The sequence below is a fragment of the Cyanidioschyzon merolae genome, chromosome 18, assembly GCF_000091205.1.
Source record: "Cyanidioschyzon merolae strain 10D DNA, chromosome 18, complete genome".
Classification (NCBI taxonomy): domain Eukaryota; phylum Rhodophyta; class Bangiophyceae; order Cyanidiales; family Cyanidiaceae; genus Cyanidioschyzon; species Cyanidioschyzon merolae.
The window spans coordinates 762,858-786,942 of NC_010144.1; the positions used below are offsets into that span (position 1 = coordinate 762,858).

The 24,085-nt window shown below is 53.8% G+C and overlaps 8 protein-coding genes and 1 non-coding gene across 9 annotated transcripts, besides 1 other annotated feature; 6 read left to right on the plus strand and 3 right to left on the minus strand.

The window, feature by feature from the left end:
- Positions 1–384: 384 nt before the first annotated feature.
- CYME_CMR316C (hypothetical protein) lies at positions 385–1,518 on the plus strand (the record flags this gene model as incomplete). The annotated part of the gene is made up of 1 exon (XM_005538505.1): positions 385–1,518. The coding sequence occupies one exon, from the start codon at positions 385–387 to the stop codon at positions 1,516–1,518; it is 1,134 nt and encodes a 377-aa protein (XP_005538562.1).
- A 3,699-nt stretch (positions 1,519–5,217) lies between these two features.
- CYME_CMR317C (hypothetical protein) lies at positions 5,218–6,504 on the plus strand (the record flags this gene model as incomplete). The annotated part of the gene is made up of 1 exon (XM_005538506.1): positions 5,218–6,504. The coding sequence occupies one exon, from the start codon at positions 5,218–5,220 to the stop codon at positions 6,502–6,504; it is 1,287 nt and encodes a 428-aa protein (XP_005538563.1).
- An 890-nt stretch (positions 6,505–7,394) lies between these two features.
- Positions 7,395–7,880, minus strand: CYME_CMR318C (similar to nifU-like iron-sulfur cluster protein Isu1; the record flags this gene model as incomplete). Its single annotated transcript, XM_005538507.1, has 1 exon — positions 7,395–7,880. The coding sequence occupies one exon, from the start codon at positions 7,878–7,880 to the stop codon at positions 7,395–7,397; it is 486 nt and encodes a 161-aa protein (XP_005538564.1).
- Positions 7,881–8,235: 355 nt separating this feature from the next.
- CYME_CMR319C (unknown globin-like protein) lies at positions 8,236–8,793 on the plus strand (the record flags this gene model as incomplete). The annotated part of the gene is made up of 1 exon (XM_005538508.1): positions 8,236–8,793. One exon carries the CDS (start codon positions 8,236–8,238, stop codon positions 8,791–8,793), a length of 558 nt encoding a protein of 185 aa, XP_005538565.1.
- A 1,105-nt stretch (positions 8,794–9,898) lies between these two features.
- On the plus strand, positions 9,899–10,369 carry CYME_CMR320C (hypothetical protein; the record flags this gene model as incomplete). Its single annotated transcript, XM_005538509.1, has 1 exon — positions 9,899–10,369. One exon carries the CDS (start codon positions 9,899–9,901, stop codon positions 10,367–10,369), a length of 471 nt encoding a protein of 156 aa, XP_005538566.1.
- Positions 10,370–11,202: 833 nt separating this feature from the next.
- Positions 11,203–12,949, plus strand: CYME_CMR321T. The gene has a single exon (XR_002461628.1). It is a non-coding gene; the product is annotated as a hypothetical transcript (transcript).
- A 2,355-nt stretch (positions 12,950–15,304) lies between these two features.
- On the minus strand, positions 15,305–16,216 carry CYME_CMR322C (hypothetical protein; the record flags this gene model as incomplete). The annotated part of the gene is made up of 1 exon (XM_005538510.1): positions 15,305–16,216. The coding sequence occupies one exon, from the start codon at positions 16,214–16,216 to the stop codon at positions 15,305–15,307; it is 912 nt and encodes a 303-aa protein (XP_005538567.1).
- Positions 16,217–19,825: 3,609 nt separating this feature from the next.
- On the minus strand, positions 19,826–20,119 carry CYME_CMR323C (hypothetical protein; the record flags this gene model as incomplete). The annotated part of the gene is made up of 1 exon (XM_005538511.1): positions 19,826–20,119. One exon carries the CDS (start codon positions 20,117–20,119, stop codon positions 19,826–19,828), a length of 294 nt encoding a protein of 97 aa, XP_005538568.1.
- A 641-nt stretch (positions 20,120–20,760) lies between these two features.
- CYME_CMR324C (hypothetical protein) lies at positions 20,761–21,819 on the plus strand (the record flags this gene model as incomplete). Its single annotated transcript, XM_005538512.1, has 1 exon — positions 20,761–21,819. One exon carries the CDS (start codon positions 20,761–20,763, stop codon positions 21,817–21,819), a length of 1,059 nt encoding a protein of 352 aa, XP_005538569.1.
- Positions 21,820–23,934: 2,115 nt separating this feature from the next.
- Positions 23,935–24,085: part of a sequence feature (repetitive element) that runs on past the window's edge.

Consider the following 24,085-nt stretch of genomic DNA (forward strand, 5'->3'; position numbering starts at 1 on the left):
CGCACCGAGCAAATGTTGCGCGGGGACGCGCGAGATTCTTGACGGCGCATGCAATGCATCGCAGCGCACGCTGACGCGTGCGGGTCCGTGCGTCGAGCCGCTGATGATCCCCCCGTGCGGTAAGATGTGAACGAATGCGTTAGACTAGAGCTGGCGTTTTGCGCTCGAGCCATGTGCCAAGACTCGTGACGCCCGCGAGACAAGTATATTCTTCAAGTGAATAACATTTTTCGACAACCACACTGATCTCTACAGCGTCGCTGCTCGCTACGACTTGGAAGCAGTGCCGACTCTCTGTGACAGACCAAAATTTTTGCCGAAACATTTGGGCCCAGTTCTGCGAAAGAATCAAGCGGTTACAGGGTCTAGAGACTTGGTTAAAATATGTCCAGAACGGCAAATGTGCCCGTGGGGTCAGGTAGCAACAACCAGCACTGCGAGAACGCGCTCTCGCGTGTTCAGTGGCGGACTCGGAACGGCAGCAGGGCAACCCGTGTGCCCGCGTTTATACTGGGACTTGCTCGGGTACTGAGCACGGACCCTGCGCCACGCACGGTTGACTGGGCGGCGGACGGGCAGCGTATTCTCGTTCTTGATCGCGACCGCTTCACGGAGCGGTACGTCCGCCCTGGCGGCGCACTTCGTGTGAGCTCCTGGGCAAGTTTCCTGCGCGTCATGACATACTTCGAGTTCGCTCGCCTGCTCGATACAGAGGAACACGACATCATATGCTTCAAACATGCAACAATCACTCGCACTTTTATGGAACAGCTCGCAGCATCGAGCACCGATCGGCCTAGCTGTGATAATATGCCGAAAAGCCGATGTTCCAGAGAGGCACGGAGCTCGTCCATTCGAGCTGCCCCTTCTACGTTGATCGTGCAGGAGCCAATTGAGGCGCTGAATGCTAACGTCATCCCCGCTGCTGCGGACTCGAATGTGCTACACGCTTCTCGGTTGTCAGGAGCCTTGTCGATCGAACGAAAGCGTGTCCGGAGGTCTACTTCACCGCGGCCGCTGGAAACATACGACACAGTGAATGAGCACGTGAACGCCCCGGTCATACATGTAGATCCTAATGATTATCCCAGAGCACTGAATCCTTTGACTGAGCCAAATCATTGGGAGTTGCGGAACGACGGCGGCGAGGACGATTGCTGGTCGCTGAGAACCACGGACGCTGACATTCCACCCGTGTTAGCGACCATGAGCGACAGAAACGGGAGGTTGCTCGACTGCGGAACGCAGACTACGAGCAGATGCTATTCGAACGTTGGTAGCTTTGGGGAAGCGTTGAGGCTTCGGGCATGGACGACATCGAGCCCTCCTCATGAGCATCCATCGTCGGACGACATGAGTATCTACAAAGCGCACCTGATACAAGTGGAGAGCTGCCTCGCAAGCATCCGCTCTGAATTGCATAACATTGTCCATGCAGTCGAGTGGCTGAGAGAGCATCACGCGAATATATGTTCCTTTATGCATGCGCCTGGACAATCGTCTTCCAAATCGGCTTGAGCATGTGAGCCTTCGCTTGGTATTGGTGGTGTTGGTGGTGGATATACCGGATGCGGGTCTCTAAGAAAAAGTTGTTACGGGAAAAACGCACCAGAACACTCTAACAAACAAAATGAGATGTTTATTCGATTGCGGGTACCAAGCCAGCGCAAAAAAAAGCGGCAAGATCTTTGGTACGCTCGATATTGACCTCTTTACCGCATTCCTGACAATCCATTGATCTTCATTCCTTGGTCATTGCCGCTCTTAAATGCTAAAAACACTTGGGCGAAATAAAATCATGTGTTTTCGCATCATGCGACTTCAAAGAAAAGCGCAGGCGAGATCGCGTGCCGAACGGACAAGCGAGACGGCGGCGCATCGCGTCGAACGAAACTCGACGTCAATGCTCGGCAGCGAGCATTGAGGATGTGGTGTTTTTCCAGGTTGTCTTCGCAAGTCCGGACGCAGAGGATAGCACCCCCCGCTGAATACGGATCTCGTCCTGTTGGCTTTGTTTACCAGATCTCGAGTCGGATTTCGGTTGAAAATTTCTCGGGACTTTCGCTTTAGTTAGAGACCTCCTTTACCGAGCGTTTCTGATGTATTACAGATCGTTCTTGAACGCGCTGCTCTCTTGGCAGCCGCGATTAAAAGCCGATAGCCTACTGCGCATTGATCGACCTTGAACACCTCCCGACGATCTGGTGCTCTTTCACAGACGGCGTCGTCCAAAGCACGTCCGCCAGCTGGCGTGCGGCATCCACGCGGGCACGGCAGCATCATCTACAGCGGCGCAATGCCTCTCGTCCTAGAGGGCCTGCGCGGTACTCGCCGACAGCGGTGGGCTATCACGGGTGAAATGCCCGCCCTCGCCCACAGGGCTCATGTTGCTCGTGTGCGCTCCGTTATCGCCAGAGCCGGTTGGCGACTTGGCCCCTGGTGAAGCATAGGTTTCTATTTGGAACGTGCGCGGGGGCCTCTGTTCCATAGAGATGCTAACGAGTAGCTTACCCGCATAGCGCCCACGCTTCGCGCTTTGCAGTTTCGCGGGGTAATGCAAGGTGTACCACATTTCGCACTGACCGTGCATATCGAGTTCGACTTTTGCCAGTGGTATGCGCACTGTCGCAATACGTTCGTCTTTCCCTGTGTTGAAGCAACCGCCACCGACTTTCATTACGTCACAGACTACAACAAAGTCGGGAAGTTCAAAGACATTCACGTCGCCACTCTCTTCAAGAAACGTGTAGGGACCGGGGCTTTTCCGCGTCACTTCAATGACGTTGGTTGCAAACGTCGTATCATCGTTGTTTACGAGCGGCACCGAGGTGTCCAACCTAGAGCGCACATACACGCGTGTCTTTGTTCCTTGCTCGCTGAGGTCTCGAACGGCTTTAACCTGCACAACTACGCGGCGGAAACCTGACGACATGATAGTTTAACTACAGTTGCGGGGAAATCTCCCGTAATCGCCCGCCCGGCAGCGCACGCGCACCGCAGGTCGCGAGCAGTGCACCGCGCCCCGTCGGCGGAGGCCGAGCCGCGCTCTCCCCCGTTCAGTGGACGATCCCGGGCCAAGGCAGCTGTCGGGGTGGCACGCCGGGCCCCCCCCCCGCCGGACACGTGTCCCGAGTTTGCTGACCTCGGTGCGATCGCGGCGCTGTTTTTGGTGCGCACCGCCCCCGGGAGCTACCAGTAGAGGCACTTGCACCGACGCTGCCAGATGCACCAACGCGAGACGAAAATGGAAGAGGTGTGGTTTGCGCTCACAGACGCAGTCGTTAAAGTTTGGATCTCTTTCTACTGTCATCAGCATCAAATATTACGAGGGATTGCTGCGACTGCTTCCTTCTCCTCTCGCTTATCTCTGGCCTTTGTATGCCGTTCACTCCGGTCCCTAAAACCTCGTTCTCAGCGGTTGAGCGAAGGAAATAGCAGCGGTCCAAAGCTGACTTCGTGCCATCCGTTTGTTCCCGACGCACTGCATGCAAGGATGGATATTGCGATGTACGTTTCGTTTGCCATGCTCACCTTCGTTGCGCACAGCCTTGGTGCGCCTTTCGCAGCGGCGTGCCGTGACTGTGGTCAGGTTCTCCATATATCCACGAGACCTCGTCCTCCTCCGAGGTTGGCTTGTGGCGCGCGAAGGCTTGTTTCATCGCTTGCTACAGGCACTTGACGGGTTCAGAAAGCTCGTCTCGATGCCCTTCTCCGCTTCCGCGCCCGGTGCCGTACCCTTCGAGCATGGACTTGTTGTTGTGGGCGATCTCCTCGGCGAGTACGCTGAATGCCGCACTTGCTAGCACATGCTGTCCCAGTCGATAGAATAATTGTGGAACGTGATGTTATCCAGAATGAAACATGTATCGGAAGGCACATAATCGCCGGAGAACAATTCGAGTAATTGCGATCCGCCTACGCTCCGTTGGTGCCAAGCGGTGACGCGCGCATCACGGAAAGTGATCGCTGCGGTCACTCAAGTCCGAGTCCGTGAAACTTTTCCGTCCGAAAAGAAGACACGGGAGCCTGTAGGAGCATATCCCATGAGACGTGTTGTGGTGCTGGCGTGGAATCCCGATTCGTGAATGGCTACAAAGAGAGTGGGATTTGTCTTCCGAGCGGAATCGGTTTCTTAACGTGACAAGTCCCGTGACCTTTCGGTACGAGCTTGGGAACAAGACGTCAATGAACGACATCGAGTTTTTCAGTCTTCAATCCAGTGGCGCAATTTGCTGTGTCGAACAGTTGCCCCTTACGAGGAAAGATCGAAAACTTGAAGAATGTGTAATATGAGCATGTCACACTCGAACGGAAAGAAGAACACCGTATGGTTGCATGCATGCTTTGGACGATCCTCTGAGTTGTTTTATGGATCCTTGTTCGAGTACGTTTCGAATTATCTTGATAGCGGCAAAGTAACGAATTCCAGCGGCAACACGTCGAAGGAGCCAGTCCGAACAGACCACCGAATACCCCAAAACTACGCATGAATCCGTACGTATTTATTGCCGCTCTTCGAAGGCCGAAGCTGTTCATCTAAATAAGATCGGAAATAAAATAGGAAGCAGGAGCAGAACAAGTAGTCTAGGGTGCTACTTTCATACGGCACGCGCTGCCAGCGAGCGCCACCGTTTCGCGCAGCGCACGCACAGCGACACGCAAAGCTCAGCCAGCGAGCGCGACCGGCCGATCGCCAGCGAGCGTCCGAGGCGATGCGCCACTCGGCTGGCTAGATGCAGTGCGCGCTTCTGCGGATGGCACGGAGGCGTGCATGCAGGTGCAGTCAACGCTTCCGAACTGGCATCTGATACTTCGGTAAGGTGCGTAGCGGTAGCTGAAGGCGCAGTCCAGGTGGACGCCTGGACGCTGGGCGACGACTTTATCAGTTCGCGACTACGGAAGGACACTGCCGACACATAGCGCGAGACCGCAGGCAAGGCATAAAACGTGGCGCGCCTCTGACCAGGAGTGCCAGCGATACTATTGAGCGCTTGAGGCTTCTCTGGTAGCGCGCGGAGCCTGCGTCCAAAGGATAGAGCAGGACTCCTAAGCCTCCTTCTCAATCGTCAAGCAGAGCACTACCGCACTGCAGAGCGCGTTCCGCTGAGACTCGTCGTGCGCGCCTGGTTGCAGTTTTGGCCGATAGCGCGCTGTCGATAGCCGGGGCTGCTCGGGAGGTCTAGACGTGTGGCGAATAGCACAGTGCATTCGTGCGCCATGTCCAATAATGACGATCTTGCATCAGCTGCCGTTGGCCAAGACGACCACTCGAATCTTGTGGAGCGGCTCTGGCAGCACCTTGACGGTGCAGCGGCTGAAGACTTGACGCTGGCATCGCAGCGCGCGCTCACCGGGGAGGACGGGAGCCGTATCGGCAGGGTCGCTTCGGAGATTCTGGGAAAAAGTTCGTTGCCACCGGAGTACATGCAACGAACGCTCGCAAATTTTGTTGACACAATCTATCTATCCCAACGACGCAAGCGACCTAGGCGCATCAGAGTCGTACGGCCCAAGATAGCACGCTCTTCTGGCGCAAACGAAACGCCAGCGCCCGCTATGGCCCGAGCGAGCGCCGGCACCAGCTGGCGCATACGTCGACCACAGAACCCCGAGACAGTTGGCGTACCAGCGATGCTCGAGAGCGATGTTGATCTTGACGGAAAGGGCTCCGCGCCTCTGAATGCTGACCGCTCTGTTGCCAACGCGCGACAATCCCGAAACTACCGCTTGCAAGTCCTCCGAAGACGACGTCAGTCCGAGAGCGGAAGTATGAGGAAGAACAGGCAACCTGCACCAACTCGGGCCCAGAATCCGAACAACCACGACAACTGTGCATCCAAGCGCATTGATCCAGAGGAATCTGCAAAGACGCGTTGGACCCCAAAATACGCCGTATCAAACTTAGCTGCTTGTCTGCGCACGCTGCACTCTATCTTGAGTGAGAGCGACTCCAGCCAGAGTCCTCTTCCGGACTTGTCTCCGCCGGACGCTGCACTAAGTTTTGAGAGCTCGACAGATTCCAGCATAGTGTCTGGTACTTTGCAGAGTGCTGTGGAAATCGAGTCTGTGACTCTAATGGACACCGATCGCTGGGATGGGTATACGGCCCGTGCCATGATGCCGCATCGCGATCCGATTGGAGAATTCGAATGCAGCCGCGACGCGAAGGATTCATCGAGCTGTCGTCGATCGCAGCACTCATCATCGCCATTGCCGGTTCTATCTGCGCAGGTTTCACCGGTAACCGTAGATTCAACGGACTGGAGCAGTTCACAGTCGAAGAGGCAGCTGTCGCGGTGCAATTTAGCGATCGCGCTCGACGCGGTATGCGAATCCAAGGCGAGAAGCGAATGTTTCACGCATGCAGGCAGACGGAAAGCACCACAATCAGCAAAGAATCGGAGCGGAGCAGAGAACTGCATCGCTTCAGGGCAAGTGTTGACTGCTCGCTCTCGTCTGCAGGCCCGACTGAAGAACAGGCGGACCTCCAAGGCATCGTACTGATGCATCGTATTATGGATCTGCTGAGTGCGTTGCAGTTGCTCGCGGCATCCTGTTGCGTTTTCGGGGTCAGGATCAGGGACGCTCCTCCCCGCGACGCAAGGACCGTGCATGATGCTGCGCTTGGTCGCGGCTACTCGTGATGATGCTGTGTTTCTCACGGCAGGTGCCGTATTTCGCGGGGACTCTCGCCAATGGTACAAATAGGCGACGGCCACGGCCGTGAATGCTAGCTTTTTACAGTGCTAAATCAACGCATCTAACCAGACTCGCCAGGATGCGCGAAGGCCACCATTGACCAGGGCAGAGACCGCGTCTCGCCCTCATCGGATGCGATCGTTCTCAGGTCGCGAGAGTTTCAATACGAATCGAAACACACGTTCACTCTCCATGGGACTTCTGGTGTATTTCGTTTGCAGTGACGAAGCGACGAGCGCGTGTTCAGTGATGACTGCCGTTCAATTCGCGCATCAAATCTTTTGTTTCCATAACAAAAACACAAAACTATGCCACAACGGGTATCTGTATCGTAGGCGGTGCCATTCCTTGACGGCGGGTTCTGACCGCGATGGGCGCTTGCATGTGCAGACCCCCGTCGCCAGGAGATCGTCGACGAGTTTGGATATCTTGCCACCACGCACCCGACGGCCTCTGCCAGCAGCGTTCCACGGGTACGCGACTGCGCCGCCGTGCAGAGGTTTACACGGTTCAGCGCGGCGTTCGCATTGCCCCCGCCAGTCCCGCACCGAAACTTGAACTTTTGGCGCTCATTGCTGCAGCCCCCGTGCCAAAACAGGTCGCTTGCGACCTTATACAACAAGTCCTCGGTCGAGTCCAGGGATAACCCAGTCCAAACTGCCCTGCTCGGTTCACCGACTGCGTGCGCACAGGCCTTAGTTCCCGGTCGCGGCAGTGGCTGCCTGTGTAGCCGACTGACTAACTTGTTGCGCCTGCTTCTTCTGATAATCAGATACCGCTGCTCTGATAGCGTCTTCGGCCAGCATCGAGCAGTGAAGCTTCACCGGTGGCAGTTTCAGTTCCGACGCGATCTGGCGGTTCGTTACCTTGACGGCATCTTCCAGTCGTTTTCCCTTGATAAGCTCCGTCGCGTAAGACGAACTTGCTATCGCGCTCCCACAGCCGAAAGTCTTGAAAACGGACTCTACAATGGTACCCGTTGTCGGGTCCACACGGATGGCAAGTTTCATGACGTCTCCGCAAGCGGGTGCACCAACGAGGCCGACACCAACGTCCGGTGCGTTGCGGTCCAGACTCCCTACATTCTTCGGTTTCTCAAAGTGTTCTATAACCTTTTGGTCATACGAACGCGTAAGTCGCGGACGAGCAAAACGTACTTGTTGAGCCAAACGCCAGAACATGTCGTTGGTAACGCTTCACGTCCTCGTTATCGATTCCTCCAACACGGAGTCCAACTGGGTACCGTCTGTGATCTGCAGACGAGAGGTGCGCGTGTCACGGAAGCGCGTGGACGTCGCGTGCCTGACGCATGTCTGCAATGGTGTGCGTATTCTGTATATCATTGGATATAACGGACTCGAGTACCCACGGCCTGCTTGCGATCCTCGTACGTGAAGCATTCGCGCGCACGCGCTGGTCCGCTACAGCTGCTCCAGCACATGCTATCCAACGTCCGGATACACTCGAGTTCGCAGACTTTCAGACTGCAGTGAAAACTTCGTAGACACGAAAGCGAATATTCAGGAATTGTATTTCATGTTTGCATATTACACACTAAACGGAAACGTATCCAAGGTGCACGCGAGAAGTCTGTGGTCGCGTGCACGCCGACGCCCTCGTCAGCCGTTTACGCGTTTGCAGGTCGGCGGGCACAGGCTCGAGTGCGCTGCACACGAGCCCCAGCAGGAAAGTATTGCTATCGTCCAGAGTACTTGGTCTCAAGCTGTGCAACAGCGCGAGCGTCTTGGACAAGTATTTTACGACCGCCTGTTCGCACTATATCCGGAACTACAGCCCATGTTCCGTTCGGATCCGGCACTTCAACGGATACGCCTCGTCGATATGGTGGACGCTGGCGTTAAGCTACTGAATTCGCGGCGCGATTTGGAACAAGCGCTTCGTGATCTTGGGAAGCGCCACGTTAAGTACGGCACCCAGGAGGAGCAGTATCCCATCGTGGGCGAGAATTTGCTGCACGCCCTCGAGTCCATCCTCGGCAGCAAGCATTTTAGCGAAGATATGCGCAAAGCGTGGCTAGATGTCTATGCATATTGGAGCTCGGTCATGTTGGAAGGTGCTCGCGAAGCTCAATGAAATAAATGGGCATCAAAGCGCGAAAAGCGAACGAAAAGCTGGTGCCTGGTAGTACAGTGTGCGCCTGGTGACAGAGCTCCCGAGTCGACGCCTTCGACACCGTACGTTGCGCGATGCGCGCGAGAACGCCAGTGGCGTGGAGCTTGCGAGCGGTGCTACGTACACCGCTCCAATGAGGGATTTTGACGGTGAAAGCACGAACCTGTCGCTTCATGCGGCGGGTCGTACGCTGGCGGTATGCGGTCGCTGAAATGAGACTCACAGACAGCATGACGCCTCTCTGCAGGAAGTATCGCTTCCGAAAGCAACACCATGAAGTCTTGGATACGAAAAGAAGCATGTCGGCTTGCGCTCTAGTCGTAGTCCTTCTTCCTAATGAAGATCGCGCAGTGCTCATATACTTTTTCGTTTCAGTGTTTCTCAACTGTCTGAGAACTGTCGTATAACTGATTTGAATGAGGAATACAGTCCCCGGTGCACTATTCTGTAAAGCATATACCCTACAGGCAATTTGTCCATCATCCATACTGTACGTTGAATCATGGTTTCGATCTCCTGCTATGCACCGCTGCGCAGGTGAAACAAAACAGAGTGGAACGACTCCAGGAACTAGAGTTTTCGGACAAATCGATACTTACTTCCCCAGCTGACCATTGATCTAGGTTCCATGTCGCATGGAGGCACCTACGGAAACACCGAGGTCTGTCCTTGACTGGATGCAGCGCTTATGTTTCTGGAACACGCTCCTCGCTTGCCGCGTATCCACACCGTGCAGCGGTCTCCATGCATGCGTCCACATTAGAGGCCGTGCAGAGCGCGCGGATCATGGGCCCTGAGCCGCGCTCTGGGCTCCGCTGTGCGCGCACCCAACGCGCATCGCGCCTCGCGAAGCGCACCAACACCGATGAGCGCGCAGCGGCGCCGTCGCCCGCAGTCGCGTGCGGAAGTCAGCAACCGCTTTGACCAACATTGACTAGCTTCGTGGTGGCCGAGCGTGCGTCGTCGCAGACGGACGCCCCCAGCGTACGCATACAGCAAATGCACCCGACTACGAACTCGCCTAGGACTGCGCCGTTGCACCTGGAACCGTTTGAGGGCACGACTCATGTTTGTGACAGGTTCAATTTGGTGTTGGCGCAAGCAGTGCACGCAGCTCAGTTGCGCCCGCGTCGCTCCTGAGAAGCCAACGACAGGGTTTGCACGGCGGGGAGCACGCCGCCGGCTCGGTTGCCAAGCGCTCGTCGCAAAGAGCGACCTGACGGGTTGGAAAGACTGGCTGAGTGGCGGTTGGCCCGGCGGCGAGGCAGGTTTTTTCAAGTGGCTTGACAGCGGTGGTGAGGATGATGTCCCCTACCTAGAGCCGGATAAGCAGCCCCGGGCCTCCAAGTCCGGAGCTCGTTCGTCGTCGAACAACGCAGCGGCTCGCAGTGACGCAGCTGCACCTCGTTCGAACTCGACGGCGGCCTCAACGCCACCACAGGGTGGTCGCGTCGTTACCAAGCTCGTGACAAACCCGATTACTGGCAGGATAACTTTGGAGTATGTCGTAGAAGACGACGAGAACAATACCAAGTGATGATAGAGTTGGTCAAGGCTGTACCTACCACGTCCAAGTGCGCTGGCGGAGTTGGGGACACGATTCAACAGGAACACACCATGGAACTGCTTCGTGAATCAGCGAAAGATTGAGTCCGGTTCTGATGGACGTGGCTGGCAATGCCGCCATGCTTCAACAAGTTTCTCGGTGGTGTAAACGCGTCATGGCTACGTACTTGAACACGGAGACACCTGTCGGTCTAAAGCTCTAGTTTTATTCCAGTGCCGTTGCCAGGGCTCTCTTCGGGGGCAGCTGCGGCGCCCAGCGCTCCAGGCTATCGAGTCTGGTCATCAGGGGAATGGTAGATGCCTTCCTGCGATGCAAGAGTGCTCTGATGTCAACACCATTCCTCATCGCATTTTTTTAATTTGACGAAACGTTTCCATAGGCCAGCGTTCTTCGATTGTGCGCTTTTTCTTTTCTTATTTTTTTGTTGTTTTTTTCAGTGCGCGGTGAAGTATCCATCAAACCCGCTGCCTCCAAGTTACATGACCTGTACTTCTTCTCGGATATTCTAGTCGTTCCATACGTCCTATTGTGTGCCTAGTGCCTGCCGAAAGCGACAGCAATGGCGCCTATAGCGCCGGTGCAGTCGCTGCACGGAGACAGAACGGCATTGCCGTAGCACAGAGGGCGTCGGCTCGAGGATTTCTCATCGCATGAAACGAGGTTTGCCATTCTTCACATACTGTTCCTATCCGAATGAACCCGCAACGTTTCCGCTGGCGTACACGGTGGTCGCTCTGCGTCAATGGGTAGGCAGCGGATGCATCCAAGTCTGTGCTGTCGCGTCCGAGCCTTGACGTTTTCGCATAGGCCGCGCGATACGCTACTTCCAGGTTTCGTCTGAAAACACCTTGGATCAAACCGGCTACGTCGCGCAAGACTGTATCTGCGCTTGGACACGAGCGTTGGGTTAGACGACACCGTTGGTGCCAGCTACAAGAAGTTTCGCCTTACGAGGCGGAAACCGAGGGCAACTCGTGCGGACACCGGTGCAACAGCGTCGCGGACGTAGCCCTGAGCAACTCTTCAGTGCAGGTCACTTAACCACCAGGTGACGCATTTTCGCCAACGCATTCGCGATTAGCGACGTGAGCCGGCAATCGACGGGTGTCGGGACAGCAAGTGCTCGACGTGGTTCGAATGCGTCCACAGACGGGACACACCTGCAACGTACAGCTTTGAACCTCCGGTGCAGCGTACAGCGGAAGCAGAGGCGAACGCGGACGTATATGCCGTCACCGGTTAGGTCTACGGAGGTCAGGCTCCATTGGGACTCGCGTTCGTCGTCTTCAAGATCTGGTCCAGTCACGGTATATCCAAAACAACGCAAGTGAAACGAGACCTGCGTTCCGGATATGTAAGTCGCTCTACGGTTTAGGAGTGGAAAGATCAGGCTCTGCCGCCAAAGCTGGTTTCTGAGCGAAATCCCATGAACGCATGAACCGAACTACCATCTCGAAACGAAAAGATCATGCTTTACGGACTCCATGGCTTTCCGAGCGAAACCCAATAGCTCCCCATCCACACCCCGAAACGATCAATGTTCGCAAAGCCCCGCTCCCCTGAATGAGCACCATGCGTGCAACCTCGTCCCAAAAGTAGGACGGAAATACCTAACGAATCTGGTCCAGCTTTTCTATCTTTCCTCCTCGTTCGCTGTGCCTAGAAAAATGGTGTACAAACACATCAGTGCTATTCAAGACCCTTTCCCGGTTCGCTCTCTGTCTTGATAACTAGTTGCTCTATTTTCTTGAGCCGAGCTTGCCAACCCCTCGTGCCGGCTTCGTCGCGACACCGCTTACCAGTAAGGTTTCTTTTGCTCAGCATAGACTTGCTTTTGCTGATCCTTGGCACATACCTCCACTTTTTCATACTTCACACAAACGTTTTCCTCCTTAACGCATTTCTTGCCATAGGATTCGCAGTTCTGCACGAAGGAGATGCATTTGCCCTCTGCGTGCTTTGCACATACTTTCTTGTACTTGGCACATACCTTGACGGTTTCGTATGCGCTACCGTAACGCTTGCATTTGTTGTAGTCCGTCTCTTCAGCGATGCAGATCTGCACTTTCTTACAGAACTGCTTCGCTTGTTGTTGTTGTTGCTGTGGCGAAGACCAACGCTGGGCCCAATACTTGTCCTGCTGCTGTTGCTCCTCGACATGTTGGCAGTCTTCCTTGTAGCCGTACTTGGAACACTTCTTTCCATACTCAACGCAAACCTGCACAGGCTTCTTTTCATACTGATATTCAACACACTTTTCCTCGTGCTTCACGCAAAGCAGCTCGTATTCTGCGCAGACGTTCACGGGCTTTAGGCAGACGGCCTCGTACTTGGTGCAGTTGTAACCGTACTGGACGCACTGCGTTTCATAATAGCACTTCTGCTTCGCTTCATTGGAGAGTGCCCATTGCGGTGCAACGATGACGAACGCAATCGCCAATAGCAAAATAGAGAAACGCAAGTGTCCTGGTTTCATCATTGCAGCGTACGCTGATGCGGTGGTTTTCAAGCGCTTTCGTCTGAAAAACACCAATTTTTCCTCGAAATAAATGGTTACATCGGCCAGAGCTCGCAAAATCCCATGAACCGGACGCGCGTTCGATACGGGTGAGGTGAATCCCTGCATCTGCCGCATCTACCGCGACCTGATGATGCGATTCCGCTAATCGGCGCAGATGAAGGAGCGGCCATACAAAGCCGTACCGGCGTATCAGCTTGCAGAGAAAACAATGCCCTCAATTCGTCAGCGTCGCATCTGCTGCGATGACAACGCGTACAGCGCCAGGAAGCTATTGCGGAATGCTCTACCAAGACCTGGTGCCTAGAACGCCGATGTACGACGATGCCGCAGCCCCAGCGGGCATCCTTGTCCAGGAAACACGAGCGTCTTTCGTGCGTGCGTGCGTGCGTGCGCGGCTCTTTTGTTCTGGCATCATATTTGTGTACATTCGTGTATGAGCGAAATGGAACGAGTCCCCGTAAATCGGGCGGACGCACTAAAGTTTAGGTCCCTTCCAGCTGTTATGAACACCAGTTTTTGTGGACTTTTTCTGCGACTGCTTCCTCTGCCTTTCTTTTACCCCGGCTTTACATGCGTCGGTCTCTCGTCTCCCTCCACCTGCTTTAACAGGTATCGAAGGTTGTCGATACCGTCGTCTATCAAGGACAGTCGCTTCTTTCGTTTGTTGACAACGCGTTTCATGGACAGGTGGAAGCTGCGATGCATGCTTCGCTTGCCGGTTTCATATCCTTTTTACACAGGCCTGGTACGCAATTCGCAGCGGTGACACTCGGCCGTGGTCAGGTGTTTTCATGAGACCGCAGCATCTACGTTTCCGAGGGTCGCCCTGTGGCGCGCGAACACTCGCTTCATCCCAAGATGAAAGCACGTTACCGGCACATATCGCTCTCGCCGATGCTCTTCTCCGTTTCCGCACCTGGTGTCGTGCTCGACGATCATGTGCCTCTTCTGAGCGATCATCTCTACGAGTGCTCTTTCCGCCGTGCATACAAGCGCGTACTTCTCGATTCTATAGAGGAATTGCGGAACGCGATGTTGTCCGCGATGGAACACTTCCCGGAAAGGGAATCCCGGCTGGAGGCGATGTCGAGAATTCTCCAATCCTTTTCTACACACTCCGTAGAAAGCGAAAACGCTCTTTCCACTGGATCTGAACGGTGCGATGCCTAAAGTCCAAGACGATTTCCCATGCAAACAGAGGAGACGGGAGCCTCTGGGAGCATTTATCATGAGACGCGTTATGCTGCCGTCAAACGCCTTTTCCGCCATCGTCACAATGAGAGGAGGATTTGTCTTTTGAACGGGATAGATCATCTCGCGCCACAAGTTCAGTGAACTTTCGGCATGAACGTGTACATAAGCCTTTAAGAGACGACGAGGATAATGTTTATCGTCAATCTGGTGAGACGATGCGCTGCACCCGCCGTTTGTGTTGGAACAGAATGATCGGTAGCCTAAAAAATGCGCGACTGGAGCATGGAAGCCGTAAGGAAATGAGAATGATAGAGCCTCATACGTGTATATCGGGTAATCATATCGTTTATTTTACGAATACTTGTTCGATGGCGTCGCAAATTATCACGATTCCGGTGAGCTTACGAACTCCAGCGGCGGTCGGTCGAAAGGGCGGCTCCAAAAAGATGTCCAAATATCCTCGAAAGACGTGTCAATCCGTGACCCATTAATGCCGCACTTCGAATATCGAGGCTGCGCGCCTAAAACAGTTCGAAAGAATCGAAACAGAGGAAGAGAGCGAGCACCACAGTGCTCTATTCTGGTCTGACACCATCGCCTCGCCGTCTCGTGCGAGACACTGCGTTTCGCGGCATCGCCGGACGACTCGTGAACTGCTTCATTTTGTGCGTTGAAGGCGCCATTCGCGGAGCGATCCACCTCTAAAGTTGGATGCCCAACTCGAAGGCATATGATGAAGAGCGTAACGCAGAAGACTGAGTTACAGCCCCTTCGGACTAGTCACCCAATCACGGGCATGGCGAGTGTCCTTCCTAGACAGGGTGTAGCGGCTTGTTTTCGTTGTACCACATCCATTTTATACTCGAAAGACAGATCCGCCGAGTCTTTCCACCGTTTCCTTTCTCTCTTAACGGCTATCGGCTCTGCTGTGCTGCGAGACCCCAACTTGCTCGCAGACTTTTGGCCCTTACCAAAGCACGTTCAATGCATGTCAGCTTCTACGAGCACACGCGGCATGCCCACACCTTACGCATCCACCATACGAATGAACGCTGACCCATCAGGAACTTCCGTGGCGAATGCCCAGAACTCTACTGCACACGCGGTGTGCAACCTGTCCTTCGATCGTCGTGTTACGCTCCACCCGTCCCGCCATCTGTTCAGTCCGATAATAATGTTCGATAGGACCTTCAGCCCCACCATTGCATGTTGCCACCAGTGTAGTACTGCTGCTGCTGCTGCTGCTGCTGCCCTTTCTTAACTTGGGCGTACTGCTGCTTCTGTTGTTGTCCTTTCTGAAATTTGGCATACTGCTGCTTCTGTTGTTCTTGTTGCTGCTGCTGTTGCACGATCTGCGTAGCCTGTACCTGCTCTTGCTGAGCCTGTTGGCAAACCTGGACATTTTGATACTGCTGGCAAACCTGCTGGTACCCTGTGCACTTCTGGCCGTACTGTGCGCATCCTTGCTCGTATTGCTCGCATTTGCCTTGTTGATACTGTGTGCACTTGTTCTCGTATTGCGCACACACCTGTTCGGTTTGGTACTGCGTGGTATACTTCAGACACTTGTTCTTGTTCTGTTGGTACTTTGCGCACACCTGCTTGCAAACCGGCGTCTGCTGCCATCGGCGCATTGCGCCGTTCCATCCTTTCTTCTCCTGAACAGCCGCGGAAACCTGCTGCTTCTGAGGTGCTGGGGCAGGCGCAGGCTTCTGTGGTGCGACTTGTTGTTTTTGTTGCTGCTGCTGCTGCTGCTGCTGCTGAGCAACCGCCGATATTTGCTGCTGCTGCTGCTGCTGCTCGCAGCTAGAAGTGTATTCAACGCACTCCTGTGCATATTGTGCGCAGACCTGCACCGGCTTTTGCACAGTCTGGTACTGCACGCACTGCTGTTCCTGCTTCACGCACTCCTGCGCATACTGCTTGCACTGCTGAATAGGCTGCAGGCATACCTTCTGATAACCAGTGCACTGGTTGCCATACTGAACACACTGCTGCTGCGTACTGCACTGTTGGTTCCAGGCAAACACACCGGTTGTTACGGCACAGAAGGCCCAGACCAGAAGCACGACACGAGCAAAACTTGAATATCTAGACGACATAATATGCTACCAATCTCTAGGAACGTTCTAAGGAACAAGACCAATAAAGTTTTTACTGTGACCATGCAATCCATCAGCCGGCAAGCCCATCACCCGGCCCCATGGGACACGTGAGCATAAGCCACAAATCTGGCTGAACAGAGCCCAGACACGTTTCGCTTCCCCGCTCGATACGATTCTACAGGCCATCCAGACGCGATGCACCGGGAACCTGTGGCGCAGAGGCACGCACAGAATGTCCGCATTGAGATCTCGGATCCTGTGACGGTGGTGGCGGGACGTGTCCGCGGCGCTTTCGGGTCCGTGTCCGTGTCCCGATTCATATCGAAGGGAAAAACAGCGCATCGCGTCGTGTCCCGGGCGTGCGGCGGACGCGACTCGTGAGTTTAGGGACAAAAATGGACATAAATAATCCGCGACCATAGGGTAAAAAATTTCTACCCACAGCTGGCCTCCAGGCTCTTTCGACTAGACCCCGGTATCGACTCAAGTTTCTCTCTCCACCCTCCAGCTTGCGAGGCTGTATCACGAAATTAGATAGGAGGAGCCGCTCGGGTCTCGTACTGAGCACGGCACGTTGTCTGATAGTGATAGCGGCGTTGAAGTCTAGGTTCGCGAACTCCCTGCGTGGTTTGACGCTGGTCGAACCCACGTATACAAGGATTCCTCGAAGTGGTGCCCTTTGCGCCGCTACAGTCTCTTCATAGTCATGTCGCGCAAACTTTTTCCCGTCTATCTCACCTCTTCTACACCCGAGATCTGGGGGAGAAGAGGATTTATTGTTCTTTGTCGAACCCGGCGATGAAGGCCCTCTAGAATCCCCGAATTCCATGTCCATGCAATCCTTTGGATTTTTCCTTCAACATAAACGAACCTCTATGCACTTAGGTGAGGACCTTCCCGGAGCGAGAAGGACTTGCAGTAGAAACACGACATGTGCCTGGGTGTCTCCATGTGCTGAACGCCTGAGCGATTCACCCAGTGGAACGATCGTTACGTTTCACGATTGAAAATACTCGCTCGACGGAATTGAACCACTGGGAGCACGGAGGAAGGAGAAGCAGCCCTGCACCCCAATTGATTGGGAAAAAATCTCGAATGCAACGGGAATGGTGAAATACTAAGTTGTCTAACAGACCGACGTGTCCAAACGTCAGGGGAAAGTCTTCAATAGTTCGACAAAGTGATTGGTGCTGTTGTATGAGCCTTCTCTACGAACGAAATTGAGGCCGACAAATGAATCCGCTGCAGCTAGAATAGATGATAATGTAGTCGTTCTCTTCGAGTTCGATCATATATGCGATGAGCTCCCTCACCGCGAATATCCATACATGCGCTGACCGTACCGTTCGAAAGAAGTCTCATCGGATCAAAAAACAAACCGACGTTTCAGTGCTTCTTACCGATCGAGACGTTCGGGGAACTCCGGGGTTGCGATTTCGATGGAAGATAACCGTGCGTGATGTAGGACTCGCTTCTAGCGACTGTATTCAAGTGTTCTCGGGGCCACACGAATAAGTTGTTGAGAGGCAGAGACGCCGGTGGCAGCCACTATCTTCGCTTTCGCCTTGCATAAGGTGATGAACAGGTCGCATTCTGCCATGGACCGCAAGCACGCTTTGAAAACGTCAGTTTTGGGCGCGGAACGTATATACTTGTTTCTTTCTTTCATTATCCCTCAACAATCTGAGTACTATGGTATAACTGACGTGATTGAGGAATGCAGTCCTGTATGGGATGTTCAGTAAAGAATACATCCCACTGCGATTCATATGCAACATATTCGGTTCATTGCCTCGTGATTTCGATCTCCAGCCCTACACCGCAGCTGGAGTGAAACAAAACTGAGTTGAACCACTCTAAAAGATCACAAGCACAATCTTTTAACATCTATTATGTGAAACGCGCCTAATCAAAGGGCAATTAGCACAGAACTGCGGAGTGTCCTCGTTGGTATATAGACAGGACTGAGGCGTACTTGTATCCACAGCTGCTTTCTGGAGTGTGTTCACCCGCGGCACTTGGGGCGACACTGTCTCGCCTCCGTGTGCGACGGCGACGACGGCTTCTGTTCGCGTGACCTTTTAGGATCAAGCGCCTGATACCGACACACGTCAACTAGGTGCTTCCCTCTCCTGGCGTCGCCGTACCTTACAGATGACCCGGATTCAATGACCTATCCGTCCAGCGCGAGATTTCTTTCTTGGCGGCTCTCGAAAAGTGGAGACCAGGGCGTGTCAATAGAAAACTTCTTGTTCCGCGGTGATGAGCTCCCACACTCGACGGTTGCATATAACTTAGCCAGCAACAGAGCTGTCATAGCCGCACTGGGCATTCCGCAGAAAACCAGCTCCCGCAGTGAATTTGTTGACATAGACGTTGCGGGGCTTTCTCTGCTTTCCCTTCGTCCACGAATGGAGCCCTGCAGGAATAAAATCGGGGAACGGTCTCCTTTTGCCAAATAGTTTACGAGCTAGGCAAAGCTTCAGTCATAGCACATGCTGGCCAGAGGCTTGGCGTTTTGTCAAATAGTTCTCGACGCAATTTGCATCGATGGCACTTTCAATTACAGGTCCGCAGCGGCAAATTGCTGTTCGGAGGCGCGAAAGCCATGAACGGCACAGCCGCGCCAGATCGGAACCGTGAATGACGGCTTCACAATTTCAGTCGAGAAGGATTCGTTCTTCGCAATGCAACATGGATGGATGCGTCAAGTTCTGCGAGGATGCCGGCGGTGTACACGGATGCAATGTGTCGGCGCGTGTAAGTCGCCAGGAACGGGCGAACAGAGAACGAGCGAGACAATGCTGTGCATGACACGATGCGGGTGCATGAGGCGATACCGTGCGCGCTTGACTGCTTTCATCACGACGTAGATTCCGATCTGTTTCGTTCAAACGAAAGCTGTCCACCATCACGGGATGGATAAAGGCAGTAGGCACAAAAGCGCTGCTGCTCCATCCTTGTGAATTCGTGTCGCGTCCCTATTGCTGAGCGACGCATACCAGAATAACAGTCTCGGTACGTTTTACCGAAGGGGCAGCATCACAAGCGCCGGTGATCTAGTTCGGAATCGAAAGCGCTGCGAAACGTGAACCGCTGCGGTCACGCGCGAGCGGGGCCTCCTCTCGTATTTCAGTTTCGAAACGAACGCGCATCAGAATATCTCATTGAGTCACAAACATGATCACGACAAGCTTTAGAGCGCCGCACAGTCAGAGCTAATCATCTCCGCACGGGAGAGGACTAATCTTTCGAGTCAGAATGCATCCATACACGGTCTTCTGTCCGATATTGAGTGAATCTGGACATGCTTTCACAAAAATTGTCTGCAATCGGAAGGCCATCTCTGGTGAGTCAATGAATATTTTGAAGCGAAACGAGGGAGTGTATGTTGTCCTTCGTTCGCCCGGCGAGTAGGGCTCGAAACCTCCCAGCACCACGCGCCGCTCTGATCGCTGTACAGTTATCGTACCGCCAGCTGGTCGATGCAACTGCGCTGGTGCGCGTATCGTAGCACCTTGCCGTTCAAAGCGTCCGAGGAAAGCCAGTCAAGTATCAAAGGTGGAATGCGGGTCGCTAGACCGAGCACTCAGTTACGCGAACAAGTTACTTTAGGCCAATCCTCTTCTTCACATTTCCAGAGCGTTTTCGGACACTCCGCTTGCCGGTGCCCTTTACCCGGGGCCGTATGGAGATAGGCTTTCGCTGTCGCTGGATAGACTTTGATGTGCTTTTCGAGCAGGCGCGTAGAACCGGGTGCACAAGTGACCAACGAAGGCGACGTGGCCTACCGGAGTTTCCTTCCCGGGTCAGCGGCGCGAGGAAGATCTTCTGCGCAAGACCGTACTTTGACATACAGTCGTATGGTCCTTGGAACAAAGGCGTCGTGCAAGTACTCATGATCTTGCTTACTAAGCCAATGAAAGTCCGACGAAGCTGACAGAAACTGTGCGTGCAGGGCAACCAACCGAAATAAAAAGTGCTATACCAGCAGCAGCACTCTTGCTCCGGAACGCCGGAATCTATTCTGTCACCCGAGCAGTAAAGCAGCTCCTGCTATGGGTATTTCCGAGAATACCGAAATAGCTTCCCAAGCGGTTGTTCAGCTCCGCCCTAGCCTAGAACTACAAGGAAAGCCCCCCTTTCTGTGAAGAAACGTTTCTGCTCCAGCCAGCCAACATTTGACTCACAAGCGCGCGCATTCAGTGCGCTGCAGCTCCGATGAGACCAATATCTTACCATTTATGACATTTTCCGCCTAGAATTGCAGCAAGCGGAGTGCTCGCCCGGCGCGGCGCAGCGCGCCGTGTGTGGAGGCGTTTGGCGCCAAAGCGCTGCACAGCGCGCGACCGCCTTCGCAAGGGTAGCGTGCAACGCTTCTCTAAACGCTCGGGCGTTGCGTCCGCTGTTTGTACTGGATGACGATCACCGAGTGCCAAACCTAGTGGCAGGCGATCAATCTGTACAGTAAGAACTCGCAACTGCTTTGCAAGTATCCATAAAAACCGAGTGGTTCTGATTCTGTGCAGACTCCTTGTGGTATGGAGGTTCAGGCACCAGAAAGTGCGCGCGAACAACCTGCGGAAACTCGCCCTTCGCAGCGATTAGCTGTACTCTTTAATAGCTTTGCAACTCGAGACAAACAGAAAGTTGTCAACGACCGGGTAAACGCTGCTGCTCTGCTCAGCGCTTTGGAATCAGGGAACGAGTCGGCAGCAGCTGTTGTGCCCGCCATAGTTGAGCAGTTAACCGGTGGAGCGATACGAACTACGCCACTGGAACACGGCCATGGTTGGCTCGTTAGACCATCGAAACCCATTCTGCCCCAAAGTGTGTACGTGCCTCTGCGATCTTTTTCTTCCAAATATCGCTCGCGTAGTTCGGTATCACCCAATGGTCAACTGCCTGAAACATTAAAATTCTTTTTCAGCATTGGAGTTGTCGTGTACTGTGAACGCTGTACCGTTCGCGTCACGGAACCTACGACTGGTGCACCCGTCAAACATGAACCCGTGGAATATATAGGCCTGGCTGCTTTCGAAGCCGCGACACCTGATCGGCATGATTCGATCCCGGACGATGCGGGGCGCTCAGGCACCGAAGTGTGTCTTCAGATTGCACGGCATTGTGAGCGGCACGCGGCGAACGAGATTCCAGTAGCTCCGAGGGATGTCGTGCTTTTCGCTGGCACGTACGACAGCAGTATCTGGAAGAGAGAAACGCATGGGCCGAAGGAGCATCTGTCCCGGCCTGTACGAAGAGTTCCATGCATAACTAACCCAATTTTATGCTTACTCGGGAGAGATATCGATGCCGTAATCTGCTCTGGACTAGACGGCGAGAACGAGCCCACGCGGTGCGCAGCGAGGCATCTTTGCGAGCGCGTCTTTGATAGACGTCTCTCGTCGCAAAGGTGGAGCGACACTCGTTGCCGCTACTGTACTCGTAGACTTTTTGAGAAAAGTTCCAGAACTCGCCGGCCAGAACTTAACGCTGGGATCGTCCCCCGGGCAGGATCTCAGCTTCGGCGCCTCGAGAGATGCCACATAAGAAAGATCGCTCAGGAGCGCGATAGAACGCTCTCGACATCTCGCCGTTGAGATTAGCGTTCTCTGGTCTCAGGTTAACATTCGGGGCGCAGGCAGACTGTCGACAATTTACAAACGCTTCGAGACACCTCACCAGCGATCGCACAGAGCTCCTCTGTGCTCGATGCGGTGGCAGGTTTGAGCGTCTCGCATGTCTAGCGCGCATGCGAAGAACTGATGGCACGTGAGCGACGGCAGCAGCAGCAGCAGCATCCCTGATGATAAATTCCGAACAAGTCCGCGCGAATATCTGCACGAGTGGCAGAGAGGCTTTTCCTAGTCCGGCGATATCCTTAGCGGCTGCGATCATACGTTTTACTCTACGAGTCCTGTCGCGGTTCCTTTTGCAAAAGTCTCGTACACTTCGAGAAGCACGAGATGCCACTGCCTCGCGTCTGTGGCAGCAAACGCTGTGCAAAACGGCCGAGCCGCATGATATGCTGCCAACCGAATCGCTCCGAGTTGTATATTGCGAGGATACGAGATCCAATGAAGTGGCTCTCGGAGTTTCCCGAGAACGACGCCGCAGCGACCGTGGCGCTGTGCACCTTTTTCTGAGTCACTGAGAAGGAGCGTTATGGCCTGGGCCTTGCAAGAAACACTCGCCCAAGCCAGCATGCTCCGAAGCGCCTGCGAGTCTTTGCGGTACTTTGGTAGGCATTCCGATCTGCAGAGCTGATCTCACGGCTTTCTGCGACCTCGATTGAGGATACCGCTGGCGGGATGCGCCATCCGAACGACCCTGGGCCAAAAGCGAGCGTGCAGTTTTCAGAAGAAACTTCTAGGTCTCTAGTACGAAAATCCTCCCACGGAATGGACGAGCTCTATTAAGAGACGCTGCAGCGAGCAAGCAGCAACGCCAGTGGGAGTCGCAGTTCCTGTAGGTACGAGACATACGCCTCAACACGCTCTCGGCTTGCAAGCGAGTTCTGTAAACGGTACAGGAATGACATTGACATGGCCTCCGCAATCTGTATTCAATCTACTGGGAAGAGGCGCTCATGCTGGATATCTTTTCGCAATATCTCGGGTATGTAGGCGAATAGCATCATCTTTGCCAGTTGCGCGATAAATAATAACGCTTGCTTATGGGGTTTATGATCAATTTGCTGGGAAGACTCGTCGATGCGTTACTCACAAGCCGATGGACGTGCGGACAACATGTTCGAATCATCGATCGTATACCCTGCAAAAGTAATATGTACCGTCTCCCGTGCTCATGGATGTAGGAAAATTAGTTTTGATATTCCGACACCGTCGCATGAAAAGCAGAATGATCCCCAATTGCGCAGCTGCAACTTTTTGTTCGACAGAAGGTTTACCTGGACCAGCTATCCCAGAATGGAGGATGGGTACTGGAAATCTAAAATGCGTTCATCATACTGCACCCTACCTTCGAGCTCTATTACCCATGCTTCCTCTTGGATGTACTGGTCTTTTTGTACTTTCTATCGTGCATCGATTGTCTGCTGTGAGCATCCGCAATAGCACCTATGCAATTGGTACGGATGTGACACAGAGACAGAGTGGCTTTGCTATACCACTGACAGCATCAGCTCGAGGAGTGCTGCGCTCGACACGGTGTCAAAGTACATAATCATTCTGGGAGCCCGCAGGCTGCGCAGACAGACCTGCTGTCTGCGGCAGCGCGAAGCGGTATTCTGGGAGATAACTGCAACAAGGGCGACGCATAGACACATTCTACCCGCTCCGAGTGACAGAATAAACTGCGTTGCGGACGAGTTGCGCAGATCTCACTATAGTGCCCGCCACTGGGAGGAGCATGAAGCGTATGCGGGGCAGATTCGTCCCGCTCGCGGGACCTTTCGCCAAGAAGGTAAACATTTGACGATATGGAGAGCTTTCCCCTTTTAATGTTTATCGTAGAGGGGGAATGGATTTTTTATATCGTTGGTAGTTCATGGTTAGTCTCTGTTCTTTTTTCTGTATGGAGCAGTCGATACAATCACCTCTATATCTGGCAGGCACGAGACAGGATGGGCATCTCGCCGTTGAAGCGAAACGCGTTCCTGAAGAGTATCATGTTGATCTAACAAGATGTATTTGCATTGAAGACGGAGCAATCTATAGTTCAGTCTAATTATGTTCCAACTTTCAAGTGAGTACATTCAAGTGATTCTTCGCACTATGTAACGGAGGCGTTCGAAGAGCGTCCTTTTTCAAAAAAGACACTAAAACAGGAAAGTTATGGGAAAGCGAGTCGACGAGCCCTGAGGCCCAGTGTCGCCGGCTGCCTGAAAAAACAAAAAACAGTGCC